General features: G+C 47.8%; 1 protein-coding gene across 10 annotated transcripts in view; it reads left to right on the top strand.

Annotated features, from left to right (window-relative positions):
- ITGB5 (integrin subunit beta 5) overlaps positions 1 to 16405 on the top strand; it is a 64720-nt gene that overhangs the window by 43815 nt on the left and 4500 nt on the right. For all 10 annotated transcript variants that reach the window (XM_086897902.1, XM_086897900.1, XM_086897898.1 and 7 more), the window contains 2 exons: positions 13959 to 14181; positions 14859 to 14962. In XM_086897902.1, the coding sequence (XP_086754028.1) occupies positions 13959 to 14181; positions 14859 to 14962 (327 nt within the window). The remainder of the gene's footprint in view (positions 1 to 13958; positions 14182 to 14858; positions 14963 to 16405) is intronic.

Genomic DNA, 16405 nt, shown 5'->3' with positions numbered 1-16405 from the left:
GTGGTTTTGTCGCTGCTGAAGATGAGGCAGACAATGCTCTGTGTTTGGAATTGCCCTGGAGATCCCTGCTGCAGAGCAGTGGGAAAGGCCAGTTCCACCCTGACAGTGACTGCCCTGACTGGGGGGTCTGTGGGGCTCTCCCTGCTGGTGCATGAGTGGAAAGATGGGGGAGCAAGCAGGAGAAAGGTGTTTGAAAGTAGATGGGGGGAAAAATTAACCTCAGCAGTGAGGTAATTAGGAGCACTGCTGCCTGGAAGTTCTCCAGAAGACAATTGCTTTGATAGCATCATCCCACCCTAAAAGCGAGCAGGGCAGCAATGCTATAAAGCAAGGTTGTGAGTTACTGCTGTAGCAGTTGCTGCAAGGGAAGGACACTCTGCTTAAATTTCCTTTTCAGCAGGAGGGCCAGAGCTCCGCAGGAAAGCAAGTTATGTATCTTCTGCTGCACCTGCTTGCTTCTGTCCCTCTGGGGATGTCTGGTGCTGGGAAGAGCAGCATAGCTGGTTTTGTGACTTGCTGAAGTCTTTTAAAGTAATTTAAAAGTCCTTTTTATAGTTATGAAAGAAAACAAAGGGTAGGCTGAGGCCAAGCAAGCTCTTTGCTCAAGGGATGGGATGGAGTCTGGCATGGCTGCATGAGGTGGTTTGTTGGCTTTTTTCTTTTCCATAAATTCCAGCACTCGTGGTGCTAAATCTGAGCTGTAGCAACTACTGTGCCAGTGACATAACATTTTGAGGTGGCTTTGTCAGGCCAAGAGGCTTGGGATTTATCAGCCCCCCACAAGCTTGCATGGCAAGGCTATGCCAAAGCTGTGTTTAGTTCAGCACTGAACATCTGTCCACCAGCATGTGTAGTAGACTTGGGCAGAAGAGTTTGGGTGATGTCTTGGGAGCAGATTGATTCCCAGGGCAGTTGGTACAGTGGCTGGTTGCTGTTTTTGTTCCTGCTAGGGGGTGAAAGGACACCCTGCTCTCACTCTGTCTTTTCCTGGGAAAAAAAGATTGAAATTCCTGGGTCCTTTTATAAATGTTGGAGCCTCATTTTGTCAGCATTTGAGAGGAGAGATGCCTTCGTCTGCACCTGCAGACAGTGCTGCCTATGGCTCCAGTCCTTTTGTAGTCCCCCTCATGAAGTGGAGAAGCAGATTTTAGATGAGAAAGAATCTAAAGAATCAGCAAGAATTTAATTTCTGTTAGTGGGAGGTTTAATGTGCCTTCTGCATTGGTGAGGCAGGTGGGAAAAGGGAGTAATTTATAATGTAGAGTAAATGTTAATTCAAATTGAATCCAACTCAGAATCAGTGTCACTTGGTCACTAATAAGTGGCATTTGTTCTGCTGCTCCCCAACTCCAGTTAACAGCTCCAGAGTAGCTGTTTCAAACCATTAATCCAACTTCTGGAGGGGCCATAGGGGGTGGGTTGCACAAGTGTTCTGTTCTTCCAGAAGAAATGTGGCTGGATTGATTATCTGTAGCACTGTGCTCTGATACAGCAGGCAGAGGCTTCCCAAACTCTCAAATGCTTTACTCCCAGTTTTTCTTTGGGTGGAGAGGTTGCCTTGAGGTTTGCATTGAGGTCTTTGGCACGTCACTGCTCTGAAATGTGGGTGGCTGTGGGAGAGGGGCAGAAAGCCCTCCTGCCTGCAGCTGGGTTGGGGAAGGGGCAGCTGGCTGCACAACCCACAGGCTTTTGAACTCCTTGGCTGCCTGCCAGGCAGTTTGACAAAGGAGGAAACATCTCTGCCCTAATTGCATTCCTGAAGGTCCCATAAAACTAGGTGGCAGGAGGGGGGAGAGGCCCCAGTAAGGGCATCACACATTTGCCTCTAATGAAGAAAGACTGGCTTGTTGGAGGCCAAGCTTCATTAGCTTCAGTTGCTCCAGACCTATTTTTTCTTGGATGAGGGGGACACAGAGTAATATGGCATCATATGGGTCTCTAAAGAAATATCTCCTTAACTACCACCACTGTTCCCCAGCTCCTTGTGTGAGTGTCATTTGTGCTCTGCAGCCCAGGACTCTGGTTGTGCACATGCACATCACTAATTACAGAAGAACACTAGTCATGCTGCAGCCATTCCTCCCCCTAAAACACAAAAGATCTCATCCCAAAAATCCATACTGCCTGAGCAAAACGGCAGCTACTGATGGAGGTCCAGCTTTGAGGAATCAGGTCTTGTGGTTTCTCTTCTTCATTTTTTTTAGCATTGGACAGTAAGTCAGATTTATAAACAGTTTCGCACCTGTAAATGAAGCCCTTCAACGTCTCTCTAGCTTGTAAGCAGCTGTGAGCATCTGAACTGGTTACAGGTGACAGCATGATGGGGATGCCTTGGAGCACAGGAGCTGCTCTGGCCTCCCTTATCAGCACAGGGCTTCCAGTGACACAGAAAACTCAGGTCAGCAATAAAGCATCAGGTGCCAGAATCACTCTGAGATGGGATATGGGAAGAGACAGCTCATTGGAAATTTGGGGTTTGTTTTGCAGAGAGTAACCAAACTGATGTGTGATGCAACTCCAGCTGCCCTGCAGAAACCACTTCAAAAACTGCTGAGTTCATACAAGTCCTCAGTATTTACTTCTGAATGCTTCCTCTCTTGGTTGTAGTAAATAGGGAAGCTCAGGGAGGTTTTAGCCTGTACTAAGGCCCAGAGAGATAAGGCTTTTTTGTTTTGTATTGTTTTGTTTTAACACAGCCTCAAATTAGAAACCTCACTCATGCTTTTGCAATTTGTTTTCACTGACCCAGTCCATAATGCATTTAACAGCCAGTGGGATGATGGCTCAGTGCCAGTGTCCCAGTTTCTGGTCCTGCATTAGAGCCCCATGCTACGAGAGTATCACTTGGGTTTGATTCCTCTGCTGGTATTTGGGGATTTGTATGAGATCTGTTACTCTACAAATCACTGTGCCCATGGACACATTGTCTGGAATTAGCCTTTCTTCCACAGATACTTTGTAGTTACTATTTACCTACCCAGTGTCCTGGGTGCTAATAGTAACTGCCTCTTGGATAGAGGATGCTGGTGTGCATCTGAAAGCTCAGATGTGAGAATAAAGGTGATCCACATCTTTCAGACACACAACAGCATTTTATTTTTGGTCTTAATTATCTTCATTCCTAATGTCTAAACTTTTACCAGAAGCCACTGTTAAGAAATAAATGGGTAGCATATGATTTATTAACCTCTGAGGTGCAGGTGATGTGGTTTGGGGAGGAAGGGGAACTTCTTTTGTACCCACTGTCTGTGGCTGTGCTGTGGGTGGGGTGGCGTTTGACAAGTGTACCCCTGCCAGAAGGGAAGAGGGTGGCCTGTGGCAGAAAGAAGAGAGGGAACAGAGCCTAAACCACATCTGCAATTTTTCCTTTTAAGTCACATCAAGTCTTGTCATCTGTAGGTTTTTCTGAGCACTGCCCAGTAAAAGAGAACCTGAAGGGGAGAGACAAAAGGACCATATAAATATGAAAGTTAAAAATAATCCTTTGGCTGTTGTTAAGTGCTAGTGCAGCTGTGAGCCAGGCAGATGCAGGGAGATGCAGCTTCATCTCTGGGGCGGCTGCCCCTCAGGTCAATCCCACTCTGCTTCCCATGTGGGAGGAGGATGGGGAGCACACATCTACCAGCACATTTGAGGCTTATTTTGGTGACAGAGGATGCAGTCAGCTTGGGTCACTGTGCTGTAACCTCACAGTACCAGTTGCTTTGTGAGTAGTCCCAGTCATTAGCAGCAGGTTGGGGGCTCAGAGGTCAGTGGCTGTGGGTGCTGTCAGGGTGCAGGGCATGGGAGGGTGGTTTGGGGTGAGCAGAACCAAGTGAAGTCCTCTGAAACAAAATCTGTGTCATTTGGGTGTTGTATGTGAATGCCCCTTTCCCCACCCAAGAGCAGGGTAGGAGACAGGGAGCTGAAGACAAGTCTGGGCTGGAAGACACAGCAGTCTGTGTATATTATCACACTGTGTGGGGCACAGGGTGCCCATGGCTCCTTGGCAGCCCACAAACCTGGTTTCAGGCACCCTGAGGTCTCTTGCCTACAGTGCCACTTGTGGAGCCCAGGGGACCTTATGCCTGGAAGAGACAAGGAGATGGCACTGCTGTACCATCTCTCTTTTACAGTGTGGTCAAAACTCAGTCAGACTGCATGTTTATCTTCAAGTTTCCTAAAGACCTTTCTCCTTGGTGCATTCCCATTTGGCCTTTCCTTTTATGACCTGCAGGAGCTGCTCAGCCAAAGGTCCTGTCCTGAGAGGTCTGTGTGCCAGAGAATAAATGGATAAAACAAAACAATCCCCTGAATAAGAAGGAAAAACAAACCTCTGACTTGCTGAGTCTCATAGCTGTGAGGAGCTGAGGCCAGAGCACATGTCCCTGGTGTCACTACTGGGTGGGTATCCCCTCTCCAGCTTACATCCCTCCTGCACCTGTGAAACAGTTCCAGTAAGAATAGACTACAAACATTCAGTAAGAAACAAATTAAATGGGGCATCTCTGCTGTCCTGTTCCTTTTCTGGAGTTAAACTGCAAAGCTGTTCTACTGACAGATACCACGTGGATTGCTGTAAAGAAGTGGAAGGTTTAGATCAGCTTCATTTATTCCCATCCAGTGGGTCAGCCTAAAAAACCTGTAAGGATCAGGTAAACAGGAGCAGGCAGGGCTGTGGACTGTGGTGGGGCAGAGCAGTCAGCTGAATCCACCTTTATCCTGCCCAGACTGATGCCACTCTTGCTGTGCTTACAAGCTCCCTGCAGATGCTGTTTGGCTGTGTGTCCAGTGTCATTTGGCTGCATGATATCTAAGTCCCAAATCAAGAAAAAGGCCTTTTTTTTTTTAAAAAAAAAGGTGTTTCTGTAAACCAGATCTTTTCTGAGCCCAGCTGCTGAACTGTTGGTATTCCTGCATTCCTGCTTGCCCTCCTGCAGAGCATGGGGCTGCCTTGCTTTTGCAACATTTTGGAGCAGCAGAACATGATTACTCAAGCAGTGATTTACAAAACATTTCCACAGGTGAGGAAGGAACTGTGGACGTGCCTGCTGCTTCTGACACATGTGGGATGTTGGCTTTTAGGCCTTGTTCTGGCAAGGTGTCTGAGCACTAGGGTCATCCTGGGCTGCTTCCTGTGGTGCCTTGGGTCTGGCCATGCTTTGCCAGACAGCAGTGAGCTCTGAGAGCTACACTTGAAACCTCTCAGCCTTTAGTGTGGAGTGTCATTGAGAAAGTCTGCTCTTCACACAGTGTGAAGAGGAGGAGAAACTGCAGGGACGTGTCTGGGACACGCTTACCTCACACTGTAGATAGCCTGCGGTGCTCTGTGCTTGCATCATGTGCTTGCTGTGCCAGGGTGGCACCTTCTGTGCAGGGAAGGTTTATTTGAGGGCAGGGACACCCAGCCCTGAGCTCCCAGATGATTTGAAAGGCTGTAGAGAGATTCCACCCTTGAGTTGTGTGAGTGGCTGGCTGGCAGTAGCATTCCACTGTAGCAGTGTTTGGTTTTAACTTGTAGGCAAAGGGTTCCTGAGCATTAGCCAGGACCAAAAGCAGCAGGGTGTCCCATGGTGTTCTGGGTGTGCTCATCTCCAGGAGCTGTGGCTTATAGTCCCAATGCAGAGAGGGGTTGAGAACCACATGGGAGGTGTTTGCACTCCAAATTTCATCTTCATGAAGCCTGGCACACAGATCCTCAGTGGCCTTTTGGAGGAGCATGGGGCTGACTCAGTGCATGTATTTATTTACATCTTCAGTCTTTGGCTGGCTCCCGAAACTGCTTCCTCTCAGGGCATCCTTTCCATCCTTCCCCAATCTTTCTCTTCTTCTTCCTCTCAAAGTTTATTTTTTCCCCTTTAACCTGGTTTCTCTTCTGTTTTCAGTTTAATATTGAGTCATGTGCCACTCTCCTCCAAGAGTGTGTGCCTCCCCATCCTGCTCCCTGTCTTTTCAAAAGGCTGAAGATCCCAGAGTTCAAATGGCCTCTGGGTTGAGACAAACAGCATGGGGTGACCCTTGTCTGCTGGCTGTGACCTGTGAAAGCATGGCCAGTGCTTGTAGCTGCAATGTAAAAATGCCTGGTCCCCCCTCTAATTGCACTGCTAACAGCCCCCGTGCTGTGCTTCAGGTCAGAGGTGGCTGCAGGTGGATGGTTCTTAGCTAGAATGCTCTGTGCTCCATCAAAAAGCTCCTCTAGATTTCTTTCATAGCAACTGAATGCAGTATTTGCTATTACACCACCAGGCATTAGCATTGCACCGTTGCCTGTTAAATATTATTGATTATTGCAGAGTTGGACTCTGCCAATCAATCATCAAATCATCATCAAATGATGATTCCATTCCATCAGTGCTGTGCTTATTCCTTTTGTTCCTCGGTGTTCCGGGCAGCAGGCATACCCTGCCTGTCCCACCTTGCTGGCTTTTCACTGAAACACAACTGAGCTGGAGATTCCCTCCCCAGTGTATGGAGTACTGCTCTCCCAGAGTCTCTATTCCTGGCACGAAAGGGCAAAGCTGCCCTTTTTTACCCCTCCTTTCTGCCTGCCCAGGCTCTTATTGCTGTCCAAGCCTTGCCACTCCCCCCAGATCTGGCAGCAGCTCCTTGAGGGCCAACCCGCACAGAGAGCTGCTGTTCCTGCCTCTTTTCACTGCAGTTTCTCCTTGTCCCTGAGCGGACCTTTAGCAAGTGTTAATGCATGCTAATGAAGCATTAAATGCCCGGGCAGAATTAAAGAATACAGGAGTGACGTCTTTGACATCTTCATGGGAGCCAGAGCTCCATCCTTGGGGCACTGCTCTTAAAGTGGCACACCGTGTGAGCTGTCATTGAAGATTCATGCACGTACCCAAACCCCTTGTCCTGTGCAGCTGCCCCCTGCCAGGGCAAAAAACCCCACAGAAACCCTGCCAAGGTGAACTCAGAAAATAAAGTTTAGATGGTCATAGAACAAGCTGGCTTTAAATGCTCTACTGGCCAGCGTCTTGTGAGTTTGGTGTCTGAATTTGGTCTCTCTGGTGATAGTTATTGACAGAAATGCACATTTGGAAATTAATGTTGTATTTGGGGTTTTAAGGCAGGTGAAAGCCTCAGACCAGCAGGTGAGTGGAATTCTGGGTCTCTGCATTTCTTGACATGCACTGGCAACCTGTGAATTTTGCTCAGTTTCATTTAAAAAATTGAGCTTAAGTAATTCATCTGAAAGGGAAGTGCAGCACATGCTGTTGTGTTCATTCTTTCTCCTTTTTTGTTTTTTTCCTCCTTTGTCTTATTTTGAGTGGTATTCTGACTTTTTTCAGGTACTTTTAAAAGGGAGATCTCTGTAACAAAACCACGGACCTTTGGTGAACTTGAACCAAATAATGTGTTTGCATCCAAACACGGAACTAGGCAAGGCTTCCATGGCACTGCATTTTGCAGAGAAGAATCCCTCTCTGCTCCAGAGTCCACTCCTCTCAACAAGGTCCAGCTGAAAGGACATTCAACCCACTTGTGCTTCAGCAGGATGTTAAGGAATTAAACTGCTTTTTATTTGAAGGATGGACCTGAACCATAGAATTTGACCCTGGAGTTTAGGAATTTGGGATCATGGAGCTTTGTTTTTGGAGACAAGTTTTATTTTAAGAACATCTCTGGAGGTTTTTTTGGGTGGTAGGAGCTGATAGGAGTCAGCTCAGGCATCAGAGTGGGAGGATGAAGCTTATCCTTCCTGGAGGCATCCTGTGTTGATGGAAGAGTTGCAACACTATGGCTTTCCTCAAGCCCTTTCTTTGTCTGTCAGCAACTGCATGGTTGCCACATGTCCCCTTGTGTTTCCAAATTTTCCAGAGCCTTCATGGTGACTAAAGCTGAAGTGCAGAGTTGTACAAGCAGACCTAAGCAGAGGCAGGCCAGGAATTGTGTAAGTGGGGGAGAAGCTCCTGGCTCTGGACCTGTGGGTATTGGTGGTAGCTGGGCAGGATTGGGAGTGCCAAGTGGAAAATGGGGTTTTTGTCAAGCGGTTTTATTTGTCAGGCTTTTTGGGCAGAAAGGAAACAAATAGAGAGATCTGCATTCAGGGATGTTTCATCTGTGAGCAAGGCTATGAGGGGCTGGAGAGAGGAGCACTGCTGTGGGAGAGGTGTTGCTGTGTACCATGGGAGACCAATGAACACCTGTGTGTGAACAGATTGAGGTTGATAGGAAGGGACAGTGGCCCTTCCTGAGTTAGAGGTTTGGCAGGAGACACAGTAGGGGCAAAAACCCCAGAGGATTCACACACACCACCCCCTTCTGATCTGGCTTAAGGAATAGTATGAATTGTTGGCAGTTCTTGCAGTGCCTTCCATGTCAGGTTCTTAGGGGGTGACAAAGCCAAGGATGAGCACGTGCCCAGAGTGGTGGGATGGTGTTTGGGCCCATGGCTTGAAGGAAGCCAGCATATCCATTCCAGCTGCCCCCTCTCGGGATGAAGCTCTGTGCCTCTGGGAGGATCTGGCAGCAGACCTTGCTCCATAGCTCTCCCTGCATCAGTAACAGAGTTGGCAGCAGGACCTGAAAGCCCCAACTCCCAGCTCTGGGTCTCCATCTAAAAGGCAACATGTAGCAGGCTTGGCTGAGGAGTAATTTGAGTAGAAGTCAAGGATTTGTGGAGTGCTGAGCTTACTTGGGGGGGAAAAAAAAAGGGAAGGTTTTATTTTAAGAAATGCAGCTTTAGATCTCTTTCAGGAAATGACTTCTCACTCCCCATTTTGGCTTTCTGATGGATCATCAGCTGTATCTCGTGGTTGTGTTTCAGCTTCAGTTCCATTTCTTTAGCAGAGATGGAAAATGAGGAAACGCTGGCCAGGGCTGCCACAGGAAATCCGCCTGCCCCGGATAGCTTTCAGATGCCTTCATGAAACAGCAGTTTCCAAAACCATGTTTTCTTTGCCCAGTTCTCACTGAACCCAGAAATTCCCAAGTGAGTGAGAAACTGGAGTGCTGAGGGGAGTGTTTGTAATGGCAGTGCTGCACTGTGGGGGATGCTGGGAGTAATGTCCAGCTGGTGATGGCACTTGTGGTACCCATGGCTGAATTAGCAGCTCGAGCCCCCATTTCTTCCTTCACCTTTGGTTTCATTAGTCTGCATCTTCAGTATTGATTTTGATGATCCCCCAGTGCTGGGACTGAAATCTTGGTTAAACCCATATGCTTCAGGATATAAATATCCATTGCAATGGGAAGATGTACAGATCCATGGTGTCTGGTGTAAATAACATTCAGAAAAGCACTATTTACTTCTTACTAACCTCTTAGTGTTTGTTTTGCTGTTTCAGTATTGCATTGTGGATAAATAAGTATGGTCAAGCTCTCTCCTGGTGTGAGTGCAGGCAGTCAGATGAATTTCAGATTACACAGAAACCTTGGACCCTTGACATTTTTCTGTCTGTGTTTCTGTAGTAGCCTCCTTAGCACCAGGAGGTTGTTATGCTCAGTGGGCTCGAGGGGTTGGGGATGCTGCTGCCAACATGCCACCCTTGTTTTCCCTGCTGGACTGGCATGACCCAGGGGGTGGATCCTAAACCCATCCCCACTGTTTAAAATTTCTGGAGCTCTCCCCAGGTCGCTGTGGGTGCCGACCATCTGGCAGTGCTGTGGGCCTAAGCTGTGCCATGGGCAGGCTGCCTGGCCTGGCCCTACCTGGCCTCTTGATGTGCAGCACCAGCTGCTTTGAGCCTGGAAAGAAATTACTGAGGAAGTTGATGATTTATTTGCCTAAGCAGGCTCTGTGTCTTAACCTAGCCCTTTCCCAAATGAAAAGCCCTATGTTTTCTATGTGTTCCAAGCCTTTTCTGCTGCCCTTCTTCCTCCCACTCAAAATGTGCTGTTCACAGAGCCTCTCCCCCAGATATCAAGCACTTTTGCTGAGAGGTTGTTTGGTCTGGTGCTCAAACTGGTGCTCAAGCAGTGCCCTATGTCAGTAGGGTTTGACTTCTCTCATGAGCAGATGTTTTTGATCCACGGTTGTGGACCCCTTCTGCACTGGGGCTCTCTGGGTCATGGGCACAGCAGCCAGGGCTTGTTAAAGGGGTGACACTGGAGAATCTGGAAATTGCTTGCCATAACTTATTTCTCTTAGTTGTTTTTCCTGTGGGTTTTTTTCTGTTTCAGACTAGTTGTTCAAATAACCAAAAATGACAAAAGCACAGCCTTTTGGAGATTCTGACCCAGAATCTGGATGTGTGCACAAAGGCACAAAAATAAGTGGCTTGATTTAATGGGAACAAAATATGGTATGATCTTTCTCCTCCTGAATTTTCAGAAACCACTAAACTGGCTTAAAAATCATGACTTGTTTTTCTTGTATGTTAGGCACATCAGTTTAATGTTCTAGAAGATGGGGAAAAAAGGAGTGTTGGAGAGGGTTTGTTTTCAAACCTTTTCTACCTCTGCATAAAAGCATATTTTTTCTTTCAAAAGACAGCTGGTATTTTTTGCATGACTTTGTCGTCCCCAGAAGTAGGAGGCTTTAGGAAAGCTACCTTCTATGAAGAGCCATAGTGACACAGCTTTTAGTGCAGTGAGTTTCAGCCCTCTTGGTGCAGTTCCTAAAAGGCGGACAGTTATTGTGGAGGGCTGTCCCGCCAACCAGGGTCACAGCCTGCTGTCAGGAAGCCTGGGATGCAACCAGGGTCAGAGGCTGGAAGCTTCTGCCAGAAGCTGCTGTCCTGATTTGGGAATGATCCTGCTTGGGAGCAGCAAGAACAGCGCTGGTGTGGGGGTGCCAAGCGGCATTTGTGCAGTGCCAGGCTGAGGGCAGGGAGGGTTTGGCCTGTGGCTGCCATCCTGGGGGTAGCTGGGGTGAAATGAGGGTGGTTGGATGTCCTGGCAGAAGCTGCCTGAGTGGCAGTGAGATGTGCATCCCAGCTGGGGCACAGCAGTGGGGTGGGGAGAGGTGGAAGCACCAGCTGGGCTGTGAGTCTCAGCCCGCTCTGGTGGGGTCCCTGGGAGCAGTGCACACCGTGGCTTGTGCCCGGATGGATCCCAGGCTGGTCAAGCTCAGTCTAGGGACTGCTCTCCTCCCACAAAAGCATTGCTTTCCTCTGCACACCCTGCCAGCAGGTTTCTGCAGCCTCCTGACATGTGTTTTGTGTTAGTTCCCCAACCCCCCAGAAGGTCAGGAGCTGGCTGGAAAGGATGTTATCAAATTCAGAGGGAGCATTTCATTTCCTAGTTAGATTTGGATCTTTTAAACTTCTAAGCTTGTCTCATTTCAAAGATGGGAACAGAAGAAAACATCTCTTATTATTTTTGGAGAACATAATTAATGTATTTTGGCTTCACAAAGCAGCTTTAACAGAGAATGTACAAATTCAAAGTGTTCAAGGGAGTTAAAGTCCAGGATGATGTCCTGCACCATGAGACTGCTGCTGGTGCAGAGGTGTCTTGAAACACACCCTCCTTGAGGACACATTGCTGTGGAAATGAAACTGGGAAGTGAAATTGAGTTCATCATGGGCACAGTGGTGGAAGGTTTCCTGTAGGCACAATGACACAGAGACTGCTTAGCCACATCAGCACTGTGTGTGACCATGGGAGAGCTGGGACTGGGAACGGGCAGCACACTGTGCTGCAAAATGGGAGTACTGGGTAACACTCTGCAAATCAGAGCTCTGGGTCACTGTCACCAAAAGCCTCACTGCCACATTGCCCTGGGACTCCTCTCAGTTTGAGTATTCCCACCTCTGGTGCTCCAGGTGGATCCTGAGAAGTGGGACAACTCTTACTGTGCCCATATGAAAAACAAATGTTTCTCATTCATGGAGTTTTTCCAGTCTCCAGGCTGTGTGGGAGATGGATGGCACCAGAAGTGTAGCTCATGGTGTTTGCAGGAGTGTGGCATCTTTGCCACCGATGGTCAAGATGGAAATTCCTGCTCTTGGCACATTGACCACGATGAGCTTCAGCCAGTGACTTCTTGCACACTAGGCCAGTGTGGCCAAGGCAGGAAACACATGTCAGCGTGTTTTGACATTTTAATCTCACACCCCACACTTAGTCATCCTCATACAGAATGGCTTTTTCTTCATCCCTGTCAATAAACAAAACCACATCCTTTAAGATGCTATTTCTTAAGTTTTCCAATCACAGTGGTTTAATAGGGTGGGTTATTTGCAAATGGCCATTTCCCTTCCCCAGGACAGTAATTTCAGGCTCCACCTCCAGCCTGCCCAGGGCTGGAAGGGATGTGCAGTCTTTCTAGCCTCCTATGACCTAGCTCTGATGCTGTTAAAAATGGAACCATTTTATGGTCCAGAGACAGATTTCCTCTGGAGTCACCTCTTGTGCTGCATTCTGTGGTGTCCTAGGAGAACTGAGGGATGATATGAATACCATCAGCTTGCTTCTCTTGGCCTTCACAGTTCAAATTCAAGCCTGAGCACATTTACTAACTGCCAGCTGCTTTGGATTCTTTGAAATAATGCCATTTAAGAAAACCATAGTTTATAGCTAATTTGGACACACATATTGCCATGGAGCCACCAAACCTGCTGTATGTGAGAGCCCAATCACCTGAATTAATTGTGAATAAAAGCCAGACACCCCATTTGGTTTCCTTGTGAAGTGGTGGTCCTGGGAGTCCCCACTCTGCAGCTTTCCCCCAAACAGCAGCAGCTGTGGATGTAGCTGAGCCCATGGGCTCAAACCTGGAGCTTTCTATCTGGGGAAAGGGCAAGGCTGTCATTGTGAAGGCAAGTAGAGCAAGGGATTTTAATCTCCATCAGATGTAGGCACAGAAGGAGGTCACCTCTAGAGATCTTGTAAACATAATCTCCTTTGTCCAGTAATGTTTGAATATGCAGGCTGGATCCAAAGCAAACGGTGGGAGTGCAGAGGAGGCTGTAGAAGGACACCTTGTGATGTGCTGGGATATATGAGATGCCTAGTAAAACAGAAGGTGCTCCCATGACTTTTGGCAAGGGATACAGCTTGGCAATCCACAGCCTCTGGTAATCTTGGCACGGTGGGAGAGGCAGGGAGATCTGTGGGTTTGTGTCGGTGAAAGGAGCATGTATATAATTTATCATGTCTGGGGTGCTCGAGGCTCTTGCCAGTGGAAAAGCTGAGCTGTAATTAGGTTGCTGATGAGCACTGTATACAAACCCTTCAGCTCTATAAACTGTGCCTGCAAAGGCATCCCTTCTAGGGACTGGCCACGGAAGAATTTGAGCAGTCTCCAGCAGATGGATGTCTGAAACCAGCTGCTCGGTGGCCAGCCACTTCACCTACTGTCACTGACAGCCTTGGAGCCTGTTGACTTTCTCAGCCCTTTGCTAAACCCTGTAGCTCCAAGGAAATGCCTCAGTGGAGGAGAGCCCTTACTGGATTGGTTTCTTCATTGATTTCTGCTGTGAGCTGCCCTGAGCTGCTCCCTGGTGGGGGGTTCAGCTGGCCCCAGCAATCTTCATGGCTCTGGCTGGGACACAGAGCTCTTGTTTGGATACAGGAAATAGTGCTTGTTGACATTTTTTTTTTCAAAATTTTAAAAGAACTTCTTAAGTAAAACTGTTAAGAAGAAAGAGAAGGAAATACTTTATGAGGTGGGCAACCTGCTAGGCTTTTTGCTGCTAAATTCTGGGCTCAAAACCAGCAAGGAAGAACTATTCCATTCTCAATATCTCCATTCTTAGTATTAATTTAATATCTTAATATCCATTCCATTCTTAATATCTCTTGAGATAGACAGAGAAAGAAGAGATTATTTCATACAAAAGTAGGAAGGGGGAGGTGCCCATTTGTCTTGAGCAACTATAGAGGAGTGAGTACATATTTTTTGCTGCTAAATGTAGGTATTAACTTGATATTTAGATGTTTTCCATCAGCATCTTTTTGTTGCCCTGCCAGGTAAGGTCTCTCTGGCAGCTCTTCCTGATGGGCTGCTGGACCCTCCCAACCACAGCACCCATCAGTGGCCCCGAATTCTGCTGACACCTCTCCCCTGCTCTCACCTTCAGGTCACGGGGAGTGTCACTGCGGGGAGTGCAAGTGCCACGCCGGGTACATCGGGGACAACTGCAACTGCTCCACGGAGACGGACAGCTGTGTTTCCAGCGATGGGCAGATGTGCAGCGGCCGGGGTGCCTGCGTCTGCGGGAAGTGTCAGTGCACCGAGCCAGGGGCTTTCGGAGAGACCTGTGAGAAGTGTCCCACCTGCCCAGGTGTCTGTAGCACTAAAAGGTACTCACAGTTCAGGAGGGATTTCTCACTGGTGGCAAGGGCAGCTCTTCGGTTCCTGGGAGACTTTTCAGCTAAGGAATTACTCCTGCTTTGTTAAATGTGTGATCACTTCCAGGCAAGCCTACTGCTGCTAGGAGCCCATGCTGAGCAACCTGCCAGCATCCCAGCTGGAGCAGAAACAAGTCTTGTTGCCCTAGTGCTCTTGGAGATTCATGTCTGTGTTCATTTCAGGTGCTGTCTCACTGCAGGAAAGACTGGCAACCCCAGTTTTGCTGTACTCTGAGCTGCAGATGTCTGGGTGCAGAGAGCTGTAGAGGAGGGGAGGACTGGAATCTGAATCACTGCCCCTGCCTCACAGCAATGAAGGTGCCTCAGACTAGCACAGAGCAGTAGGACTGCCTGCCTTGATCTCAGGCAGGATGGATTTTGCAGTAATTGACATCCAAAGGGCAAACAGATCCCAAACCTACCAGCTGCTTTGCACCTTCATTGAATCCTAAATAAATCCATCCTTGCAACAGAGATGCTTGGCCCTGAAGCTGTTCCTTCCTTGTGGTGCAGATGTGCAGCCTCCAGACCAGCACCCAGGGAGTCTCTTCCCAAGGGGTGAATGCATTTTCATGCTCTCATGCATTTTCTGACATGTCCTTAATCCTCCCCTCTGTGTGTCCCTGCAGGGATTGCATTGAATGCAAGCTGTTTAACTCAGGAAGACTGGCTGATAACCAAACCTGCCAAAAGCACTGCAAGGATGAGATCATCACTACTGTGGATGTTCTTGGTGAGTTGGCAGCAGCAGGATTGCAGGTGGTGGGAACTGGTGGCAGTGGCATTGAACTTTTCTTAACTAGACTAAGACTTACCTGTAAAGAAATGTGCGTAGGTAGTGTGTGTATGTGTGGTGTATGTGACGCTCTCTCTGGGCTGTAATCCATACTGAAGTAAAAAAACTCTTTGATTTTAAATAACATCTAATCACTACTGCCAGTGCAGGGAGCAAAGAGAGTGGGATGAGGTTACATGAGACAGATGAGATGAGTCGTGAGAGAGTGCAGAAGGACAGTGTCACCCAAAAAAAGATGTTTTCTAATCTTCTGAGGTTTTATTTTGGAAGAAGTGATCTTGTAAGAGAAAGCAAAGCTGAGTTTTGCTTTGGTGGAACTGACTGCTACAAGTCCACCTGGTAATCTCCAGCCCTTTGTGTCCTCTTGTAGACGTCACCCCACATGGGCATCTCTCAGCAGATGACTTTCTCCCTGCTCTTTTCAACATATGTTCTGGGAATCCCTGGTTGCTATTTAGGGGAGTAGAGAGGATCCAGACTTGTGACAGATTTAATCACAATCCTGATCTTGGCCTTAGCAGTATCTCTTGGAGGGAAGGATATAGATCAAGCAGGGATAAGTTACTGTCTGCATCTGGCATTTCCTCCTCTTCCTTAGTTTATAGAGGTGGGAGTCCCGCACTTTGCTCAGCCTTTCCCCCACTTCCTCCTAAGCTGTCTGCAGGAGATGTTTTTCCCATTGACTCCTCTCACATCCAGTGTCCAGCGTTTAAATTATGACCAGTGGAGTTTCCTACCCTTCCCTTTGGGACACTTACCCTCATTCTCTCCATTCACCCAGCAGTTTAGCAGGGAGTGCACCTGCAGCAGCACACTGTGAGAGGCTTGGAAGTTCAAAACACACAAAGCTCCTTTCTAATACCTGTCTGGCCAGCAAATATTGGGGATCAAAGCTCATCCCTCCTGGCTGGTTAGTGTACTATGCCAAAGTCAGCTTTTGTTCTGCCTGCTCCCTGGAAGGTGAGGCTGGGCTGTAGTTTGTCAGCCCCCTGCATGGTTTTCAGAGAAAAAAAAAAACAAACCAGCCATATTTCTGCTTTAAGACATTTTTGGGAATTACACTTATGCTACTGTTGAACTGTTGCAGTCAGATTGCACATAGTGCTGAGATCTTGGGAGCTCTAGGCACTTTGTGGCTTGGAGATCTGGGCTGCTAGAGAAAGAGGAAAGGCAAAATATTCCTAAAGTTCTTGTGGACTATGGACTCCTTCACAGGCAGACTTGGCCAAATCCTGGTTTTCAAGTGCTTTTGTATAATTTAGCACATATTACAAGTCCCAGACTGAAAGGCAGAATGCTGATATTTTTCACAGAATACATAGGTCTGTATTGTCCTGGCAGAGGATGATGGGACCTTCTTAAATATCAAATTGCAATGAA

This window comes from Cyanistes caeruleus, chromosome 7 (assembly GCF_971803275.1).
Source record: "Cyanistes caeruleus chromosome 7, bCyaCae1.hap1.1, whole genome shotgun sequence".
Lineage (NCBI taxonomy): Eukaryota > Metazoa > Chordata > Aves > Passeriformes > Paridae > Cyanistes > Cyanistes caeruleus.
This window is presented reverse-complemented; position numbering and strand designations above follow the sequence as displayed.